At 41.1% G+C, this 23,831-nt stretch overlaps 1 protein-coding gene across 1 annotated transcript in view; it reads left to right on the forward strand.

The window, feature by feature from the left end:
• The window catches only part of FAT3 (FAT atypical cadherin 3), a 342,653-nt gene that overhangs the window by 267,695 nt on the left and 51,127 nt on the right, over positions 1–23,831 (forward strand). The window contains 6 exon segments of the mRNA XM_034073958.1: positions 1,890–2,086; positions 3,070–3,223; positions 5,239–5,472; positions 19,229–19,618; positions 22,098–22,312; positions 23,272–23,409. Of these exon segments, the coding sequence (XP_033929849.1) occupies positions 1,890–2,086; positions 3,070–3,223; positions 5,239–5,472; positions 19,229–19,618; positions 22,098–22,312; positions 23,272–23,409 (1,328 nt within the window).

Below are 23,831 nucleotides of genomic sequence, written 5' to 3' on the forward strand. Positions count from 1 at the left end.
ACAAGTTTTTAAGCAAAAAGTACACTAGCATGCCTTACATTCTTGATCTTGTTACAAGAAAGGACAAGCATTCCCTTAATATTTTTATACCATTTTTAAACATGGGAAATATGGAAAGTAATTCTCAGATTGCATTTCTGCATGGGAGAATACAAGAGAGCTTAATAAAGTAGGGAAAGAGCTGGAAATGGGGTTAGCTGGAATGAAAGTTCACCCAGTGGAGCAGTGTAATGTTTTATTCTCCTCAGTTTTTATAGCACAGTAGTTTGCTATGACTATAGTGCTCTAAATAATTAAATGTGCAGATATGTTTTTACAGACCAAGGTAATGTTAGATGCTGGGCACAGAATACTGGGTAGTTGGCTTTACCGGCTTTGGCTGGGGTAGGACTAATTTCCTTCATAGCAGCTGGCATGGGGCAGTGTTTTGGGTTTGTGACCAAAACAGCATTAATTCCATGGGGATGTTTTAGCTATTGCTAGGCAGTGCTTACACAGAATCAAGGCCTTTCCTATTGCTCACCCTCCCCACTGGTGAGTACGTTGGGGATGCACAAGGAGCTGGGAGTGGACACAGGCAGGACAGCTGACTGCAACTAACCAAAAGGATATCAGCAGCAATAAAAGCAGGGGAAGAAGGAAGGGAGGGACGTTCGGAGTGAGGGCATTTTGTTTTCCCAAGTAACTTGCAGGTGATGGAGCTCTGCTTTCCTGGAGATGGCTGAACACCTGCCTTGAATTTCTTGTTTTGCTTTGCTTATACACACGGCTTTTGCTTTACCCATCAAACCAACTTTATCTCAACCAACAACTTTCCATTTCAATTTTCTCCCCCTTCTCTCTGGAAGGGGAAATGAGCAAGCGGCCATGTGGGGCTTAGCTGCCTACTGGGGTTAAGCCACTTTAAATGTTGGTTTAAAAGATTTTACTGTCTGCTCTGACAGAGGGTTGAGACTGTGTTCAGGGAAAGATGATTAAAGGTGATCTCTTCATGAATCAGGCAGGGGACTGTAGCACTTCAGATGAAAGAGTGAATTATTAGAAACATTAACTGTGTCCGCCTTGATTATTGTACCCTTCTGCATGTAGCATGTCCTTGCTTCCTTCTTTCCTTCGGATTATGTGGACCAAAACTTACCCTGCTCCAACCTGCTTTTTCACCAGGCAATTTAATAATGTGGAAAAGCAGCATTGCCAGGTTCGGTGTCAGTGTTACAGCACATATAAAGCTGTCCTGCTTCATCTCCTGCACTCCTTTCACCAGCTTTCACTCTCGGATACATTTGATCTAATTCTACTGCTTATATTCGAACTGCTCCTCAGATGACCTCTTGTTAGAACTATTTAATACTAATGTGTCTTCCTGTGTCGTGTAAACTTTTTTTAAAACTAGAATTTTAATGAGCAGAACAGCACAGCTGTATGATAAAGCTTTCATTAGAGGATTCCTTAATAGAACCCACTTCCAGTCCTTGATTGCATAATCAACAGCTAATGAAATTGTCTTGGTAACAAGAGCTACAGTGTATTACATCCTCTCCCGAGACTAAGTGGAAAGACAATTGTACCAGCCTGAGAGAAACTATTGATTATTCACAGTTTGAATTTGATTGCCCTTATGGGGAACTAAACAAGAGATCATCTTCAGCTCTGCTAAATGGATTTTCTTTCCACTGAAAGTTATTGGTTCACTTTCATATGAGGCGTTCAGGGGGCAATAAACACAGGGAGCGTAATCTTATTACAGATTTCCTGAGCCTGTGAGTTTGAAAGCACCGATCACTGTAAAACAAATCACAGCTGCTTACTTCAGGTCCTCTGTGATGTTTAAAGTAGGTGGGAGCTCTGATGGGACACCAAACCATTCCATGTTGCTTGTCTTGTTGCAGGAGGGAATCCCAAAGGGAAATTTGCTCTGGGACTGGTTCAGAATGAGTGGAAGGTTTACGTTAAGAGGCCCCTGGATCGGGAAGAGCAAGATGTTTATTACCTGAACATCACCGCCACGGATGGCCTCTTTGTAACTCAAGCTGCTGTGGAAGTGACCGTCACTGACGTTAATGATAACAGTCCAGTTTGTGAACAGGTGAGTTGGCAATACCCACAGCAGCCAACTGCTGTATTGAAAGTGATAGTTTCCCTATGGGTGTCCCTACTGTTTACAGGTATTTGCAGGTGGTGCCCATTTTCAGTGCTTAAGGTCTTAGTTGGAGAATCCCGAGTGAGGTGCAAGATAAAGCAGTCCTGTAAAGCCAAGACTGAAATATAATGGTCTAATAAAGCTAGCACAAGAGTATTTCTGCAGGGGCCTTAGCTGGCTTTAGGAAACAATGAAGCATTGAGAAGTGGCGGTGGGTAGCCACTCTTCCCTGCAGAAGGAATGTGCTTTCCTTTCACAACAAGTGTGGAAATGTCTGCAATCTAGTTTAAGTCTAGCCTTCCTAAACCTGGCAGATGCCAGAGACCCAGTGGAAAAGCCAGAATATAGTTTGCTCTTATGTTGTCAGCGTGTATGCACTGTGGCCTGACCACAGCTTATTCTGTGAAAGGAACTGGTATTACTTCAATAGAAAGGTCTGTGTGGAAGAAAGTCAGGATGAAACCCCTAACAGTACTGCTCACAGTATCTTTTATATATATATGTGTGTGTATATATCCTCATATAATTCCCATCACTACATTATCACTGATAGACAACTGTCACTTCAAGCACCACTCTGGGGAATCACAGACTGTATCTCCCTCAGATGTTGCTGGGTGAGATGATAAAAACAGTTCCCTTTGGTAGCACGCTCACTAAAGTTTCCATTTCATGGATGTTGATAAAACAAATGGAAGTCAGAAAACAAGACTTCATTTAACACCTAAGACGAGCCCTTTCAGTAGTCATAATTTGGCATTGGCTTTGACACCTCAGAGCTTAACAGTAATTTGAATTTCTAGGAAAGGGTTATGTAAAGAAAAATTGTTTTCTGTGTAGAAATATGAACTATGGAGAGTTTAAATAAAGGTTGTGCAAAGACTATAAAATATTGTTACAGCATGGCTTACATTTGTTTCTGTCTCTAGGTTGCATACACAGCACTCTTTCCTGAAGACATTCCATCAAACAAAGTCATTCTTAAAATCAGTGCTAAAGATGCTGACATTGGGTCCAACGGTGAAATTCGCTATTCTCTCTATGGTCCTGGGAACAATAAATTTTTATTAGATCCAGAAAATGGTAAGAACACAACTGAACGTTTTTGAATAGTCTTCTTAATCCCTCAAAATCAGCGGGTGCTAGTTTCCTGAACTAGAGTTGTGTTACACATTCCCAGCTCATGTCCAGCTTTTCATCCACCAGTACTACCAAGTCTTTCTTGTTAGGGCTGCTCATCCCACAGCCTGTATTGGTACCAGGGTTTTCCCCAACCCAGGTGCAGGACCTTGCACTTGGCCTTGTTGAAGTTCATGAGGTTCACATAGACCCACTTCTCGAGCTTGTCCATGTCCTTTTGGATGGCATTCTGTCTCTCAGGCATGTCAACTGTCCCATTCAGCTTGGTGTCTCCAAGTTTGCTCAGGGTGCACTCAATCACACTGTCTGTGTCACTGATGAAGATATTAAAAAGTACTCATCTAAATATGGACCCCTGAGGGACACCACTCATCACTGATCTCCATGTGGACATGGAACTGTTGACCACTACTCTGATTGTGACCACATGTCTAGTTCCTCATCCACTGAATAGTCCACACATCAAATCTGTAGCTCTGCAATTTAGAGAGAAGGATGTTTTGGGGGTCTATATAGATGACATCTGGAGCTTTTCCCTTGTCCACTGACGTAGTCACTCCCTCATAGAAGGCCACTAGGTTGCTCAGGCAAGATTTGCCCCTGGTGAAGCTGTCTTGAATCATGTCTCTGTCCTCCATGTGCATGTCCTAGAATATTTATGGTACAAAAAAGGGGAAGATGCTCACATGGTTCTCCTCCAACCTTAGACTTCACTTCTTCCACTTCAGTCCATATATATTGGTATTTAGACCCTGTAAAAAAAAAAAAAAGACATTAATTTTGTACACATATTTTTGAGGAGAAAGGATGTCTGTAATGAATTTGTGGGCACAGTTCTTGCACATTTGGCAGTTGGTGTGGAAAAATATACTGATCACAACTAAGATCTAGATTTTATGGTTGTTATGAAGCAAAGCTAAATAAAATAATTTTCCTCTGAATAAAAATCCCCCCCTTGTTATTCTTAGGAATTTGTTTTCCATAATGATAGACTAAGTCCTTCTCTGTGCAATGCCTCCTCCGCCTGACTAGCAGGAGGCAGGACCTGCTATTTCTGTAGTGTTACTGATGAAAAAGGAGGTGTTTGTAGATCTATACAGTGTATGGAAGGGGAAGTATTTCCTTCTTCAAGAACAAATTTTGTATTTAACTGGAAATTACACCTTTTACAAAATCAATCCAGAACTTTTCTTTCAACTAGTACTGGCTGTTTGCCAATATGACAAAGTCTGGCAGTTATCTGGATAAGGGGTAAAGCTCTCACAGTCTCAATAAGATGGCTTTTTGTTGCTATTCATGTTTTTTGCAATACCTGTCACTGTATGAGAATAAGAAGTTTGTTTGAAATGAGATGCTAGAGTTACCTATATGAATTCAGAGCCAGTTGGATATTGCTTTGTGGGGAGAAGAGGAGGGGTGTTGATGTTATTTTTGAACAGTAGCATTAGAAAACTTCAGTTCATTATGGCTGCTGTCACTAGATTCAGGATATTTCTGTGCCTAGGACTCTAGAGTAATTGAAAGACAGTCTTGGAAAAACATGGTGGTGTTCATATGGGTGAAGGTGCTGGCTTTCAAAAGCCACCATTGTCATCTGTGCGCTCATATTGGCAGCTCACTTGGGTAAAGAGAGTGAGAAGTAACACTGCTGTGAGAATGGGTTGCCCAGGGAGGTTGTGTATGCTCCATCCCTGGCAGTGTTCAAGCCTTGGGTGATATGGTTTAGTGTGAGGTGTTGTTGCCCATGGCAGGGGGGTTGGAACTAGATGATCTTAAGGTCCTTTCCAACCCTAACTATTCTATGATTCTATGATTTTAATCCGTTCATTGGAATAAGCAAGGTTGATTATTTTTTTCTCTTTTTTATTCTTGTGAAATGCATATTTTTGAGATACATTATCAAGAATTAGCAATGCTGCTACAGTAGTAATGATGCTGCTGCTTTTAATTAATTTTAGGTGAGCTCAAATCCTTGGCCCCTCTCGACAGAGAGAAAATCCCTGCATACAACTTGGTTGCCCGAGCCACAGATGGTGGTGGCAGGTTTTGCCAATCAGAAATTCATCTTATTTTGGAAGATGTTAATGATAACCCACCAGTGTTTTCATCTGATCACTACACCGCTTGTGTCTATGAAAACACAGCCACTAAAGCTTTGTTAACAAGAGTCCAAGCCACGGATCCTGATGTTGGTGAGTAACGCTGTGAACAATAATTAATGCTCAGGAAAACTCTGTGGTTGCTGGAATAGCAATACAGATCATATTTTTTATTGCTGCCTTTCCTCCTTTTACTACTACATCCTTCCCATTTTTCTCTCTTGTATTTCTTTAATACTAAATGCTTGTGGCTGAGCTTGACATAATGGTATTACAAACAAAAAAGCATCATAGCTGCCACACAAGCATGTAGTCTTTTATTGTCTTGATGGGTGATAGCTATGATTAGGGATAAATGATAGTTTTGGGGTAAATTCCAACATTTTTCCTCCAGTGGCCTCATCTCTTTTCTTGAGCCATGGTTTTGAACACCCATGCATTTGTTTATGCAAATAATATAGTTACATGCCATAGGTACCTATATCTGATTAATCACAGCTTTTCTAGAGTCTTATACCGCTATCACTCCCATTTGTTCCAGCTGGTTAACTTCGCTTAAAACTATTGTTGTACGCTGTGAATGTACGTTATAAATGTTCTGGTTATTTAACTGTGCATTCTTTTAAAGTGTGATAGTTTATTATATGAGGACCTTAACCTTGAAATCTGGGCCCAATTATAAATATTTAAAGGGGAAGGGTTTTTGCATAACACAGTGGTAAAACCTACTGAATATCAGATGGGTTTTTTTTAGCACATTAACTTCAGTTGGAATAAATAAATCCCTTCGTTTATTTTTCCTCCTGTGGTTTTGGAGATGTTTTGTAAAAGCTGCGGCCCAAATAACTTCACATAAAATAACTTCACGGAATGAAAAAAATATTTCATGTTAAAACCTTTTTTTAAGTGCAGTGCATGTTGGATGTCTCAGTTCTTAGTAATAGAATTCATGTAAATATACAGGAATCAGTAAAGGAGCAGCAAGCATTCATCAATGTACCCATGAAGAGCTGGATTAAGCACCTTGGTTGAAAAATCAAATTTAAAGTTACGGTGCTGTCCTGCAGTGAAAAGCCAATTAGTGATAGTAAACTACTGAAGAGTGTGAAGACCCAGTGGTGTTGTTTCTACTGTTGCCTTAATTATCATTTTCCTCATAGGTGAGATGGCATTCAAGGTGAGAGGGGAGATAGAAAGAATTAGAATAAGAAGTTGTCAGTAAAAGTTCTTGCTACCAACTCTGCATAATGATATGGTTAACAATGAAAAAAAAAACAAAATAAGGATTAAAATAATGAGAGCTAATGGCTACATCCTCCTTCTGAAACTAAATAAGTTAAAGGGATGTGTGTGATGAATGGGAAGGAGCTCTGTGCTTCCTTGATGATCGACCTGAAAATCAAAGACATTGTATCCTATGAAAGTGACTCTGGTCTCTAAAATTGGATTTTGTATTCATTGTCATTCTGTTTGTTAGTCCATACTAAAACCACTGGTTCCCTATTGCTGCATATTGAATGAATTCAGGTAGTGTAATGTTCCCATCAGGGAGAAAAATGTATTATTGATATTCCCAATGGGCTATGATATTCCTGTAAGGTTTTGTGGAGCATTATCCTGAAAACATCAGTGGAGCTAGTAATCATCATACAAATCAATTTTTAACATTCATGAGAAATCTTGCAATCAGTCTTAGAATCTTCCATTCTTCTGCTTTGGACTTTACAGAGCCATGTACTGTAAGGATAAGAATATGCATAGAAGACATTGAGATAAAACTTGAGAGAAGTCAGTTTGTTGTCTGTAACTAAACACAATTTAAACATAAAACTGAAAATTTTGTGGTCAGGTGCTGTTGGATAATGAAGACCATTTCTAGTTAACAGGAAAATAGTGTTATATCTGCCTTGTGCTTTTGATATCTCTCAAAATTCCTGAACTCATAACATCCTGGGAAATTTCAGGACTGGAGCACAAATTGGTGGTTTATATCTTTGTAATTTGGATACATACTTAGAAACTAGCTGTGCCAGATGGAGACACTGAAGGGGAGATGTGATTCTTCGTCACAGTATTCAACAGAAGGAAATAGCTTTAACTGTAGTAGCACACAAGATCATTTTACATAACCTCTCCATGTAGTTAGGTATCTCACATTAAGTGATCACATGAAGGACAGAGTCCCTCTGTTAAGATATATATTAGTAACTTTAATATAAAACAAACAATCATAGAATGGTTTGGGCTGGAAGGGACCTTAAAGATCATCCAGTTCCAACCCCCTGCCATGGGCAGGGACAGTTTCCACTAGATCAGGTTGCTCCGAGCCCTGTCCAACCTGGCCAGGGATGGGGCAGCCACAGCTCCTCTAGGCAACCTGTTTTTTCTTCCACACTGCTTCCATTAGAATTCCTAATATTTCCAGAAGATAGTATTTCCTGCTAGTTCATCACCAGGATTGAAAATGTACAAACTAAGAAATATAAGGAAATTGCTGGGTTTACAGTTTTTTAGGGAAGTTCACAGGAGTTTCCACCTCCCACTGTCTTCAAATCAAAGTGCCAAATTACTCCATCCTTTTCAAATTAAGGCATGAGAAGAGTTTGAGTGAATGCTGAGTTGTAATTATCTGAGCAAATCCATCGGAAAGAATTAGGGTTGTGCTAGAGCAGCAGCACTGAGAAAACCTACATGGGGCATTGTGGCTAGCACAACATTAAAAAGCTGATGAACTTCAAAATAAACCTGGAGCCCAAAGCTGAGCTGCAGGTGCATATTCATTTCCAGTGCTTCTCGTGCTTTCTGCTTGCACAGTGTTGTGGCCTTGCTCACAGAATACAAGAGTGGATGATAGCATAGTCCAAGCTCAGCAGCACTTTAAGTGATGGTTAAGTGCTGACTTCCAGCTTTGCCTTGTGAATGACCTCCATACTCAGGCCTGATTCCATGATGATTGATGGTGTAGTATACAAAAGGCAGGAGCATTCACTGCACTAAATATGAACAGTGAGTCACCTGTCCTTCTGCAGTCCTCTTCATCACCACCGGGGCATTGGCAGTTCTACACTATCCACATTTGCCGTCAGTTTAGTGACTTCACTGACCTATTGATTTTTTCTGGGTTTATGATTAATATAGAGTTCTAATTTCACTCAAAGAAGGAACGACCTTGTCAGCCAGCTCTCTCTTGCCTGCCACTGAGAGGCTGCCTTCCAGCCTCTGCATTATCCTAGCAGGTCAAAGGAGGTGAGCCTGCCCCTCTACTCTGCTCTCGTCAGACCTCACTTGGAGTATTGTGTGCAGTTCTGGTGTCCTCAACATAAAAAGGTCATGGAACTGTTGGAACAAGTCCAGAGGAGGCCACGAGGATGATCAGGGGACTGGAGCACCTCCTATATGAAGACAGGCTGAGAAAGTTTGGGCTGTTCAGCCTGGAGAAGAGAAGGCTTCATGGAGACCTCATAGCAGTCTTCCAGTATCTGAAGGGGGCCTACAGGGATGCTGCTGAGGGACTCTTCATTAGGGACTGTAGTGATAGGACAAGGGGTAACGGGTTGAAACTTAAACAGCAGAGGTTTAGATTGGATATAAGGTGTGTTGATGTGCAGCCTGCAAGGAGCCAGCTGGTGCACAACATATGTCTGGCAAGCCAGATCTAGGAGTTTCTCAGAGACTGATCTGATTCTTTCTTGAATAGCAGCGCACCCTAAACAGCAAAGGATTTCACCCGTTCCCTTGCCCAGCCACAACATCCTCCTTTGCCAGCTGCCCTGTTCTTTGACATAGTTATTTCCATGCCTTGTATGTGTTACAGTTCACGGTCCGCTTCCCAACAGGAATGATGTGTTCCCCTGTCCAATTTCTGCAGACTGTACAGATAGCAAATGAGTCAGGAAGGGCCCTCACTTTGGGCTGAAGGTGAGGACCACAGTGCTGTGCGTGGTGACAAGGCAGAAGTGATGCAGTTTGGATGACCTCACTAGAAACGTGTCTCCTGGGCTTGTGGATACAGAGGTGTGATGCTGCAGGGTTCACACAGTCACAGAATGGTTAAGACTGGACAGGACCCCTGGAAGGTCATCTTGTCCAACAACCCTGTTCAAGCAGGGCCACCTACAGCAGGTTGTCTAGGACTGTGTCCAGATGGCTTTTGGATATATTCCTTGCGTGCTGTGCAGTGTGGGCACCGCAGCAGCCCTCTGAATAACCAGAGACCTACGCCATGGATACAGACAGAAGCATAACATCCTCACCATGACCTGGTGACTGGCAGAGCGGTGCAGACAGGCAGAAAACCCTCTCTGACTGTTGGTTCTTCCCAAGCTGGACATAGTTCAAAGAAGAATCACTGTCAGATGAGATTTAGTTTGGAGAAATATTCTACCATATCTAATAGCAGATTTAATAGCATTGATAATGCAACCTGGAAAAATAAGCAGGGTGCTATTTTGTCAAAGCATTTTGTCACATTTGTGCAAGGATGCCCAAAATTCCAGGTTCCCAGCTTCTGCTGTAGGCTCACAGCGCAGTGAGAACAGTGTGAGAGGTTTACTTGCTGGTTGAAAAAAAACCCTGTTTAACTAGTTTGGGGGTGGAGGTATTTGAATAGTGACCCTGGTTTTCTATTCTTTGCTCTCTGTGAGGGAAAACAATGGGTGTTGAAAGCTTAAGTCAGAGAGCCAGGGTAAGACTTGAGACTATACAATCAGGTTCTATAGGTCAGTTGTGGTTGAAATTTGGTTGTGTTTATTAAAGAGTTGCATAGAGTTAAATATTATTTGGACCAAGATTTATGAGAAGGATTCTGTAATCATCTGATGAGTGCATTTGTGTTTAATGTGGAGAGTTTAAATCGATCAAGCCTCTAATCAATCTGGTTCTTGGTGTGGGGAGCCAATTACTCACGTCTTTGCACAGAGTGGTAGAGATGCAGTGAAAAGGACTCAGGCCTTCTGGAGGAGCTGTTTATCCTTCTCACTAGCAGATATCGGCTCCCTAACTCCCCCAGAGAAGGACAAGGGAGCAAACTGTGGCACATCATTGGCCTGGTGAGCATCTGGGGAACCTGGCAAATGTGGGGAAGGGTTTCCTTCATCTTCTGATGGAAATGTTTATCTTGGATTTCAAAGACATCTGTGATAAAATTGATATTTGCCCTGCGAGGTTTGACCTCGGTGGTTTTGATCTTTCAATAAAGGCTTGGTTTGACAAAAAATTCCTAAAATCAAACCCTTTTCATGTGCAGGTGCTCAGGAAATAAGAGATGTCTTTTCTGGGGAAGGATGGTAATATAACTTGTTCAAGTTTCAGTCAATCCAGTCTGGATTGTACCTACCCCCAGGAGGGTGGTGAGGCAAGCATATTATATCTTCTTCTTCTCCTCTCCTTGGGTTAGTAGGAAAAATGAAGAAAGCATTAAAACTATAAAAATACGTATCTGTCAGAAATAATGGCTGAGGAACATGCATCATGCTCCAGGGTTTATCACTGTTTGTAGAAAGTGGCATCAAAGTGCTGGTATGCACAGTTCAGAAGAAAATCACTCCATTAGGTTGTTCAGTGGGTCACTGCTTTCAGGAACCTGTGCATGGAAGTAATGAGTATGGACTTCAGTGGTGGGCCAAGTGAGATTGCATAAGTGTCAGAGAGGAAAGCAAGACAGCCACAACTTGATTAAGAGGCAGTTCTCTGAATTATGTATAATGGCAAGTAACAGAATAATAGAAATGGTGAAGTAGATATTGATTCTGGCATTTCCTGGCAAAACCAATATGCAGCAAACCTCTACTTAGCATGTTTATTTATGCTGGGCAGGTCCCTTAAAATGGATTTAGAAACTTCTGAGGTATTCAGAATCTGAAAAAGAAGAAAACAGGGATCGAAACATTAATAGAAAGAGTAACAAAGATGATAGCACAGAAGATTCACTAAAACCCAGCAGCTAATAGGCAGATAACTTTGGCAATGATGCCAGCACAGGCTAGGTTATTTCTGGATATTGTCTGAGTTCTTTTAAAATAAATATTTGCAAGATACTTTACATAGGATGGCTCATTCTCTTTAAAACATGCATGGAGCTTCCTATATCTTTACACATGTCTTTGCCTGAATGACTTTTATAATAGTCCAGGGGTTAGTGTGCTAATGCAGGATATGAAAAACCTGAATTATTAATTCCTTTTTTTTACAGCATTGCTGTGTAGCCTGGTGGATAAGTCCCCCAGGACTTATTCAATTAAAAGCAATAGCCTGTGGCAATGTACCTTTGTACTTCTCCCTGGAAATGTGTCCTTGCCATTAGACTTCTGTTCCATACAGAGAGTGAGAGGGCAATGCCCCACTTCCCCCAGTAGGCTGGTTAGTCCTGAGGACTCCTGAGGTACAGATTCACCCAGTGAGTTGTTCAGGAGAAAACCTAGCTTTTGCCTTCTTGATAAAGGCAGAAGCACTCCTAGGAATGCAGAGAAACAGCACATTGGGCCCCTGAAAAATTGCCAAATAAAATTTAATAGGCTCTGTGAGGTCTTAGACTTACCTGGTGTTAGGAAGTAAACAAACAAGGTGTTTGGGGAGTGTGATAGAAAGCTTAGGTTTCTGCCTAAACAAGCCCTGCTTCATATTGCTTATTTTGCTTCCCAGTGCTTCCCAGGCACTCAGGAGACCTAATCCTGTTAGTCATTCTATATGACCCTCTTGTAGGATATGTCAAATGGCCAGATTTTTAAAGCTTCGTATAGGTAGTCAGGGGAACTTAGCCACTCAACTTGCATTGAAATAATGAGTATATGTGTATCAAGATGACTAAGAGTCTGTGTTCAGCAAGTTCAGCAAGCAGAAGTCATCAACCCAATCTCATTTCCTTCTGCAACATGCAAAGAGAACATACAGAAAGAAATACGGCTGGTATGGCTTAGGTTTAGTGAGGTTTTTGATATTGTACCGCATGTTATTTTTATAAGCAAGCTAGGGAAACATGGTCTGCATGAAACTGTTGTCAGGTGGGTTTGTAATGACTGTTACACTGGAGGGATAAGTTAAGAAAGGTGATGGGTGCAGCATTCCTCTTATTTTCATTCCTGGATGGTTCGGTATGCATAAGATCTGTATAGCTACATGTCAGAAAGCAGAATGGGGCTGCAAGTACCCTGGGTAGTGTCAAAGTCGAAGTTGTGGGATTTAACAATGGAAAAGTAAGAAAAGTGGTATGGAAAAATAAATTCAAGTCATCAAGATAAATGTGAAATCCTGTGTTTAGCCAAGAATAACCAAGAGTATCAGTGTTGTTTGGGTAACGACTGGCTGGGCAGCAGAACTGCAGAGAAGCAGCTGTATTATGGTGAACCACAGCCTGAATGTATGTTTACACTTTCATAGCAGTGTGAAAAGTCAAATATTTGAATGAGATGAGTAAACAGGAGTAATGCTAGAAAACAGAAGTAGTTCTTTCTGTTTACATGGTGTTGGCAAAACCTGAGCTGAAAGGTTGTGTCAAGTTCTGGGTACAGCACTTCCAGGAAGATGTGAGCTACATGGAGATTTAAAGAAAGATCACGGGTCTGTAAAATGTGTGCTACCAGGAAATACTAAAACAGTTGAGAGGGGGTGCCAGGAAAAGAGAACTGAGATGATAAAGTATAGCAGTCTTCAGATGTCAGACAAGTAGCTCTGAGGAAGGAAGTCAACCTACGTTCTTTTTCTCTCCTTGGCTTTTATTATTCTTATTCAATTTCAACAAAAATTTAGGACAAGATTTCTAGTTGTAAGAAAAGTGAGGCACAGGAGTGTGTTATCCAAAGAGGTTACACAAGTTCACAATCAAAGGATAGGCCTCTGTTTGGGGATAAATTGCATCCATCCTTTCTTTGTGCAGGGATAAGTTAGATACCTCGCAAGATTCCTGCTGTCATTATACTCTGACATTTCTATTCATTTCTTTACTTTTTGAGATTTCCAAGACATTGTTAACAATATGGAGACAAAGAACTAGACAAGGAGAACTGTACCTCTTGGATTATGTTGGCTGAATAAGCTCTGTATTTAAACTAAATTACTGAAACATACATATATATGTGTGTGTGTATTTATATGCATATATACATACGTGTATTTCTTTATATATACAGGTATATATCTGTTCATTCCATTGATTCAGGATACATTACCAATGTTTTCAGCTGCAGTGTATAAACCTAGATCACATGTATGCAAAGTGGCCTCTCTCACTGCAGAAAAGTAATCAAGCTTCTGCATGATCAGCACAAGGAAGTGAATCACTCAGGGGTGCTGATGGAAACAAGTATTCAAGTCCAGTCATGTAAGCCAGTACCCTGTGCTATGTAAAACTCTGCTAGAAGAGCGAAGGAGGGTGAGCCAACTATCCAGATCTCATCTTCCCACCAAAAAAAAGACAACAACTGACCCAGCTGAAATGGAAAGCAGGAATTTAGACAGCCATGGAAGTGATCACACCACTAAAAGCTTACACCTGCCATTTCTGTCTAGCATTTCCTTCAGTAAGGGGTTGGTTATCTTCATCTCTGTCCTCTGTGTCCCTGCTTTGATTCCATGGTACCAATACTCTGCTGGAGCAGTGGTGTGAGTAATGGCCTTTGGGGTTAAGGCTGTAGTGTCCCAGCAGAAAAGGGGGCACAGCAGTGAAAGCCTGTCTTGGTAGCAGTGTTATGGATTGAACTTGGCCAGCTATTCTGCTTAAGCTGTAAAAATCACTTGAAATATCTTTCCCTATTGGGCTATATATTCTTCTACAGTTCAGCAAGGTACTTCTGGCAAGAGTTTTGCGTTTCATTTCAAGATGATGGAGTATTATAAAATCTGATTTCGTATTCATCTTTCGTCTTGTTTTCTGTTAATGAAGTTGTGAATAAAGCCTGTTAATGAAGCCTTTTAACTCACAGCAATTGGTGTGGTTAACGTTTGGGTAAGCAGGAAGTGCCATAGGTACACGCTAGTGTCAGGAGTCTTACCATGAAAAAGAGAGGCAAATGGAAGCACAGTAATCAGATACCAGGCTTGCAAATCACTGCTAAATTGACAAATAGCTTTTCTTACAGCTCTCTCTCTGGACAGCTTTCTAGTTTATTTCTTGGTTGTTTATTTTTAATGCTTGCCATTATTTTTCTTTCTGTAGGTTTTCAAAATGAAAATGAGCAGATGACAAAGTTAAGCGTTATTTTCCAGAGATAAACACAGATGAGTGGGCTACCTATATTTGGGGAAACACATTAAATCATAGAATTACAGAATGGTTTGGGTTGGAAGGGACTTTAAGGCTCATCCAGTTCCAACCCCATGCCACAGGCAGAGATATCTTCCACTAGAGCAGGTTGCTCCAAGCCTCATCCAACCTGGCCTTGAACACTGCCAGGGATGGGGCAGCCACAGCTTCCCTGGGCAATCTACCCCCTCACCTCACCACTCTCACAGGGAAGAATTTCTTCCTAATATCTAATCTAAATCTACCATCTAGTAAATCATTAGTTAAGGAAGGCAGATAAAAAGAGAGACACACTATGTATGGTCTTTGATATGTGTAAATTGCAGTTTGTGTGTGATTCAGCCAGCCTTTAGTGACCACAGCATTTTAACTGGTGTCAGTTTCGATCAAACTGTGTTATAACTCCACTGTTTTCGATCAGCTTCATTTCAAATACTGTGTTTAGTTTTGGTCCCTTCGAGAAGGACATTGAAATGCTGGAGCAGGTCCAGAGAAGGGCAATGAAGCTGGTGAAGGATCTGGAGCACAGGTGTGATGAGGAACGGCTGAGGGAACTGGGGTTGTTCAGCCTGAAGAAAAGGAGGGGGGGACCTTATCACTCTCTACCTGAAAGGAGGATGGAGAGAGGTGGGTTTTGGTCTCCCATGTAACAAGCGATAGGACAAGAGGAAATGCCCTCAGGCTGTGCCAGGGGAGGTTTAGATTGGATATTGGTTAACCTTTCCTCACTCTAAAGGTTGTCGAGCATTGGAACAGGCTGCCCAGGGAAGTGGTGGAGTCACCATCCCAGGGGTATTTAAAAGACATGTAGAGATGGCACTTAGGGACATGGTTTAGTGGTAGACTTGGCAGTGCTAGGTTGATGGTTGGACTTTATAATCTTAAAGCTCATTTCCAACCTAAATGATTCTGTGAGTTAGACAAGGAAAAATCTCATACTCCAGAATTATAAAGAGGTGTTATTTTATTTCCCTAGTGCTATTTAAAGAAGCAATGGCATAGAATATGTCAGTGTGTGACATTCAGTGCATGCCCCTTTGTTTTATTACAGAAGAAAACAAGAAAAACCCCTCTTTGAAGGATGGCATTTGAGGTACTACACAGCTGTATGTTGTACAAGCTCTTCACACCAGAGATTTGGCAAAGGGCAATATTCTATCATATGCTAATACAAGTCCAAATAGAAAATGTGCTTGCTTATTCCTTTATTTAAAAAATGTACTGCAATCCTCTTATAGTAATAGTAATTCCTGCAAAGCTTTCCATGTTCAAATAGCTTATGTTTGTGATTGGCACCTAAGAAATCTGAGGAGTTTAAGTGGATAAGTGAATAGATACAACGCAGTTTGCAAACATTAATCCCCAAACAGCTGTGGACAAGTGATGTGGGAGGATTGCTCTCTTTGCCAGCGCAGGAACCATAGTGTTGAAGCAGTTGTTTCCTTTCAACAGAAATCCTCTCCTTTTTAATCACAGCAGAATCTACCATTGCCTCCGGGGATGCCATTGGCACACACTGGTGGATGCTTCTCCCTCATCATATGGTAGCCCCTGGACTAAAGCATTTTGAATTTCTGTAGAAATATCTTCCTACTTCAGCTTTGCCCCATGCCCATCTTGTTTCCAGCCTCAGGTCAGGAAGCTGAGTGGAAAAAGCTATTGATATAACAACACTTCCTTCAAAGTGCTGGTTTTGCCACACCTTTTCAGTGGGTTACTTTTCCTCCCAGGAAGCAAGCATTAAACTCCAGCCCCACAAAACAATGTGGGAGAAGTTCAGCAGGTAGCTGAGATCTGCTTCTGTATTTCTCCTCTTCTGCTGCTGCATTCAGGCTGAAAGCCACCAAGGGCAGGTATCTGTGTCTCAGCTCAGATCCTCTGCCCTGATCTTCTGTCTCTCCTTTGCATAAAATGGCATTTTCACCTGTAAGAGCATTTCCTCCAGGTCCCATGGGAAAAATAAGACTGGTTTTGTCATCAAAGCAGAGTAGTACAAGATATCCCACATCCCTGGAACTTCTGTATTCTTCTCTTGTTTTCCTTGAAGGAAAAATAAAAGCATTTCCCTTCAAGAAGTAACTCCTTTTCTGCCTAAAAGTCCCTTATATGAGAGATGATAGAAACTAAACCACCACAATCTCTTTCTGAACTGTCCCCACTGTATGATCATTAGCAATCATTTATAAAAATATAATATTTTGCTAATTAATGGACATCACTTTAAAAAGTAGAATGCAAGGAGAGTGGTCAGATTATAGGGCAATCAGAGTGCAGTTACCGGAGTTATTGTATCCTGTATGTAAACACACCCTATGTGGTGCAACATGCACCAAATTTTGTCTTTGCCCACTTGTCTATGGCAAGGTACTCTTGTTGAAGTTTTGGGGTGTTTCAACATACAAGTCATGAGTAGGCCATCTCCCTTCTAGCAGTTTATGTCTTTAAAGATTGTAGTATCTAAATATTTGGTCTTGTGCCCAGGTAAGCTGTCGTGAGTATAAAATAGGGTGTTTGTGCCAGACTAGAACCCAGAGAGCCCAAAGGCTCTTCTGCAATCACAGACACATACATGAAGGAGGTGTGTGTTAAAGTCCCTCTTTCAGAGAAGTATTTAATCCTGTGTAGAAGCTGGCAAACATCAAGAGAGCCCAGTACAGAATACTAAATAGCTTTATAGTTAAAACTCATGTAGGTTGGGTGATCAACTGCATGCTCTGAATCAGGCAAAATCCCATTTTCCAGCATCACTAGAGATCAGTTCTAATTACCAGCTCATTAATTGTTCTCATCAGGTCTGTCACTTTTCATAAATGGAAGTTTCAGGAGGATTTCTAGCAGGAGATGTTCCCCTGTTAGAAATGTAGGCACACCTCCATCCATTTAGTCTCTCAAAACCTTCCACTTACCAAGGTTTTACTCCTTTGTCACTTTTGTCAGTCTGGCTGATTGTCATCCGACAGAGCATTTGAAAGCTTATTGAAAGATTAAATGAAGAGGTGAGTGTGGTCTCCACCAGGCTGTATTCAGAGTCTAGGTGTTTCAACACATGAAAGGGTCTCTGACTAGTTCATGGGCAGAGCTCAATTCCTTGTCTGTAGGACAGGAGTCACTTCCTCAGCTACTTAGCCTGCTTTTACTGAAGGATGGCCTCTGTGTTTTTCACATTTGGGATGCCATGGTGAATAGAGAGGTTCTGCTGTGATAAAAATAAAAGCAAAACACCTGTCTCATTACAATATTGCCATTTAAAATTTTCCTTATTTTAAAGACACATGAGTGTATGAAATACAATCTGGTGTCTCAAGCACTGCATAAAAACGTTATTCCCTGAAGGGGCCAAATAGTAATTCCAAATGCTCTCCAAGTACGGTCTGGAACTTTGTAGTTGTTCTAGCTTTTATGTACATGTGATTGAAGAAAGAGTCTCCCAGCTCCCCCTTGTGTGGATGCTCTACTCCTGCTACATCAAGCAGAAAACAGCTGTGATTTGTGCTGCTTTTGATCAGATATTTCTACAATGCTTTGCTGCTAGATAGTAGAATAATACTGCCACAAATTCTAAATTAACAAAATACGCCTAGCAGGGGTTGGTAGCTCTTGTTCTTCTGATTAATGTCAGCCTTGTAAAGTTGGTTCTCAAAAAGAGCAGCAAATGCTCAAGTGAGAGATGTTAAAAACAGAGACTCTTCATTTTAGTGGACCTTTGTGTTTTAGTTATAATCTCTTAGTGAAGCACCTAGGACCAAATCACAGAATCAAGTAGCATCCAGGGAGCTGAATTAGCTCATATCTGTGTTCACTTTTAATTAGATTTGAAACGGCTATCCCACTGTAGTCAGCAAGCAACCAAGTCAGTACCTTCCCCTCAAGCCTTATTACTGACAACAACCTTAGCATAGAGCTGCATATTCAGCAGCTGCGTGGATAGGTGTTATGTATCATGCAATCCAGACAGGATTTGAAAAACACAGAGCATCTTTCATAAAACTCAGTTTTTGCTCTCAAATCAGGGGAGTGGGGGACTTCCCTTTCTGAAATGTCCATATTCTGGCAGGAGTTCTTTGATGCAGATTTTGTCTAACAGACATTGTTGTCTTATGATAATATTTTTCTGCTCAACGGTAGAATCAAGGCAGCAGTGGTAGAAAGTACAGTATGTGCCACCTGATGTATTTTTATGGGTTTATTTTTCCCTTATGTACATTTCTATTCCTTCAAGATGTGCTCTGAGACTTTTCCAATTTCAGCATTCTGCCTGTCTCATCTAATTCAATTGTAAGCTGTTTTGGGCAAGGACCATATCTGGATTCTGCTTTCAAGTTTCATTACACAACAGTTCTGCAAAGTGATTTTCCAAAACAAAAAAAAAGAGATCATGATGAGGGAAGAGACTTAACTTATCCACAGGAATATAACGAGAACAAGGGATTTGGAAGAGCAGGTCCTGGTCTCCCAGTCTTTCAGCAATACTGTACCTATAGGCACGCCTGCCTCCCTGTGGTGCACCCCACCTGAAATGATCAGTGCGATAGCAGATTTTGCTTAGGGTTTCTGTTGGGTAGGAAGAGGTTCTTCTTTTCTTCACTTTATCATTTTCATATGCTTTTCTTTCAGGTGTGAACAGAAAAGTTACCTATTCCCTGGCAGACTCTGCAGATGGCTACTTCTCAGTTGACCAGTCATCAGGAATCATTATTTTGGAGCATCCACTTGATAGAGAGCTTCAGTCTTCCTATAACATCAGTGTGAAGGCCTCAGATCAGAGCATTGTGCTGACCTTGTCCTCATTTGCCACCGTTACTATTACAGTGCTAGACATTAATGACAACCCCCCTGTGTTTGAAAGAAGAGATTATCTTGTGACAGTACCTGAAGACACCTCGCCTGGTGCTGAAGTCCTTTCTGTTTTTGCTACAAGCCAAGACATTGGTACTAATGCTGAGATTGCCTATCTCATCAGATCGGGAAATGAGAAAGGGAAGTTCAGGATTAACTCAAAAACAGGTTTGTATGGTGTTCCTTGTTTGTAATGCAAAATGAAAGCATCAGAAAGTGTGAATGCTTTGGGGAAAGCTCTTCGGTCAAAACGTTTCCAACAAAAAACTCATGGCTTGTCAATGTGGAATTAGTTGCACAGTTAAAAAACAATTTTAGGTTGGAGGGTGATGTAAATTGTAGTCACACTCAACTGCCCCAGCTCGAGTGGAGAATACTTTTCTCCATTAGTGTGTCTGTTGAAGTCAATGTAGATGTGACAACCCATTAGCCAAACTGTGTAACCTTCACCATTATGAACACTGCAATATTTACCCTCTTACCAGCTGAGTACAGCCTCAATTGCCTCAACCTTAGCAAGCATCAGGGCAGTGCTATCAGGACCTAACGTGATTAGCTGACAGTCCAAGCATGTGATTGCTGTTTATGCAACTACAATGACTTATGTTGCTTCTGATTCATGTTGTCTAACAGTTGACTTCAGCTATAGTTTGGGTTTTGGGTTTATTTGGTTATACATCACAGATTTTTAAAACATGCTGCTGCTTCTTATTAAGAAATACTAAGAAAAGCTACCTTATTTGGTGAAAATGGCTCCAATTCTTCTCCAGTTTCCTTTGAAATGTCTTAGTGGGATATATTCTTTATCCCTATTGAGGTTTTAATCCATCAGCAGTAAAGTGTGATCCTTCTATGCTTCCTGTAGTGGATCCCCTTACTTTCATAACATTCAGGATGGCCAGTATGAATCTGTATTTTGAAAGCTGGAGGTGTCACTTGTTCGAGTGCAGCTGTAATAGCCAGTAACCTGCAAAATATCAAAATGATGCATTGTGTCATTTATATTACTGTGTGCAAAAATCTCTCTCCACTCACTCTACAGAGGCCACTGCCTTACATGTAAGGGACTTAACATAATTGTGTGTTGTCTGTTATCTTCATAATGTTGATTAGTGCTAACCAAATTTAAACATAAATATGCCTAGACAGCGATACTTAACTTCACATTTAACAGTGAAGCCAAGGAGATAAATCAATAAAAAACCATAATGAAGCTTAATCACATAGAGAGGAAAAAAACCCTATTTATTATTCATTAATGTGTGACAGCTCCATTATTATCAGTTTAGAGGCAGGAGCTCAGTTTCCAGACAGCCGGGTGCTGATGTAGCATGCCTGATCAGGGCTTGAAAAATAATGCCTTTCACACCATTTAACAGTGGGAACTCTCTGCTAGCCACTTGGAAGCTTCTCTTCAGGGCTTCTGCTTCCAGCAAGTCATGCTGAAAGGTAGGATTCATTTGGAGAGAGCCCAGACAAGATTAAGAATGATCCGAGGTGTGTAAAATGTGGCTTACCAGGAAAGACTGAAAGAATTGAGGCTGTTTAAGCTAGAAAAAAGAAGACATGCTGTTAGTATTCAAGCCTGTAAAAAAATACCTGTGAAGAGGAGCGGAATAAACTGTTCTCCCTACCCATTTTTGGGTTTAAATTGCATTTTGATTCAGTTAAATGATAGGAAAAAAATCCTAACTGTAATGATTATTGAGTACCGAAGTGCATTTCCTAAGGTTAGGAAATTGATATCATTGGAGGTTTATGGGAACATTAGGTACAAGTACATTCAAGAATGATTACGTTTAGCTGATTTGTGTTGGGCAGCAGCTGGACTAACTGACCTTTAAGCCACCTACACCCCTGAGCATGATGGATCCATATCAGAAAGGACTTAGCTTGCCAGGGTTAAGGATTTGCGTTTAAGTCTTTTCTGCCATGCCCAGTACTACTAGCTCCTTTAAGGCATCACTGATTATCTGTACACAGCCCACTTCCATCTACTTGTTGGGGTTACATAGGAAACAATTGGAGGGCTTGCAAAAATTCATTTCCATCCTACAGGAGCTCTAGGTGCATGGAGTAGGTCAAGTTACAGAGAATGTTAGTTGAGATCGTGTAGTGAGGGAACCCAAAATTTAGAAACCTAGTTGAGTGGGGAAGTCCCTGTTTACTCACATAAATGATAGACAACTGGTTCCTCAAAGGTATTCATACCCCATTCATTTGTATTTCATTTGTGAGAAGTTAATTGATGGGAGTGAATTTCTGTTGACTCGTCAGGGCTGATTTCCAGAGTTGGCATCTAGTTCTCCCACAACTCTGCATGAGCCCAGTTAAATGGTGGATTTGGCCCCCACTTCTCCATCGATAATATGCATACAGTGAAAGCTATTTTCATGAGAAACGATTCATTGCTTCATGCCTTGTGAAGGTCCTTCCTGCAGAGGCAACCCAAGTACAATTGGCATCATTCTTTATCAAACAACAGAGGTAGAAACCTGACCAAATATTTTTACTAGGTTGGGCAGTGTTAGTGTTGTATGTGTGCCATGGGGATAAATAACATGGTGTACTGTTTACTACAAATTCCTTAGTCCATAACACTATTTGTTTATCTCTGGCTGTTGACATTCCCTCCCTTGCTTCAAAGGAGTGATTTCCATTTTGGATGCTTTGGATTATGAAACGTGTAAGGATTTCTACTTAGTAGTGGAAGCAAAAGATGGAGGTACTCCAGCCCTGAGCGCCGTTACGACTGTAAATGTGAATGTGACAGATGTCAATGACAATGCACCAAAATTCAGCCAGGCGGTCTACAGTGCGGTCATCAGTGAGGACGCTGCCATTGGCGAGTCAGTGATAATGGTGAGTGAGGCTGTGGCCAGCCCTTAGGCAAGACAAAAGCCTCTGCCACACAAAATCATAATATCAAATAGGTTGGAAAAGACCTTTAAGATCAACAAGTCCAACCTTTACCCCAGGACTGCCAAGTCAAACCATGTCACTAAGAGCTTGTCAACATGGGTTTTGAACACTTCCAGGGACGGTGACTCCACCACTTCCCTGGTCAACCTGTTCCAATACTTGATCACCCTTTCAGTAAGGAAATTTTTCCTAATATCGAATCTAAATCCCCCCTGGCACAGCTTGTGGCCGTTACTTCCTGTCCTGTCACTTGTTACTTGGGATAAGAGTCTTGACCTTTAATAAAATACTGCTGCACTGGTTAATAATGTCAACTGTTGCATCTTGAATCACCCTAACTGTTCTCTAGCCAATACTCTGCATCTGCTACTGCTTTCCAGGCTGCTACCAGTTTTCTCCCAAAACAAAGTAGTAGTAGTAGTACCAACTGTCTCTTTTTAACCCCAATATACTGTCAAAGAGCAATGATATATTTAAGGAATTGCATTTCATGAGTCATCTAGAAACAAGTGGATTTTACTGGAAAGGGAAAATTCAACTTTTCAGCGAAATGCATAGTATTTGCATGGTCTGGCATGCAGTGTGCTATACCCTAACGTCACAATACAGACAAACCTCACATCTTGGAACTTTTGGATCAAAAACGAAAGCGTTAAACAGAATATTAAGATTACAATATTGTGTATTTTTTAAGGCTTGAATTTTGAAAAGGCCCAAGGGGAGTCTTGTGTCAAAAACTGATTGGCTTGATGCTTGGCTTGATGCTGTAGAGGTAGCAGCTCAGTTGTAACTACTCTGATGGAATACAAAGTTTTATTTTTGGGGGTGTTAAGTAATTAATGTATCCTATAGATTGCTTAATATTACTTTTGCTAATTTTCACTCTTTTCTCGATAAAGTTGATAGCTGAAGATCTGGACAGCCCATCCAATGGCCAGATTCATTTTTCCATCGTGAATGGGGATCAAGACAATGAATTTTCGGTTGATCCTGTTTTGGGACTTGTGAAGGTTAAAAAGAAATTGGACAGAGAAAGGGTAAGACATGCAGGACTTCTTAACTTGTAATGACTTACAGATGTGTATTGAACTCAACTCTGCTGCTAACTTGTTTTGAAGATGGTTCCTGTGTACTCTGCAGTGATCAGGCAAAGATGCTCCAACAGGTCTTTCTAATGGTAGAACCATGGAATGGTTTGGCTTGGAAAGGGCCTAAGATCATCCATTTCCAACCCCCCTGCCATGAGGGCTTTGGACACAACCAGGGGTGGGGCAGCCACAACTTCTCTGGGCAACCTGTGCCTATGCCTCACCACCCTCACAGTAAAGAACTTCTTCCTTATATCTAGCCTAAACTTCCCTTGTTGAAGTTTGAGCTCATCACCCTTTGTCCTATCGCTACAGTCCCTGATGAAGAGTCACTCTCCAGCATCCTCATAGGCCCCCTTCTCCGCACAGCT

The sequence above is a fragment of the Melopsittacus undulatus genome, chromosome 2 (genome assembly GCF_012275295.1).
Source record: "Melopsittacus undulatus isolate bMelUnd1 chromosome 2, bMelUnd1.mat.Z, whole genome shotgun sequence".
Taxonomy (NCBI): Eukaryota; Metazoa; Chordata; class Aves; order Psittaciformes; family Psittaculidae; genus Melopsittacus; species Melopsittacus undulatus.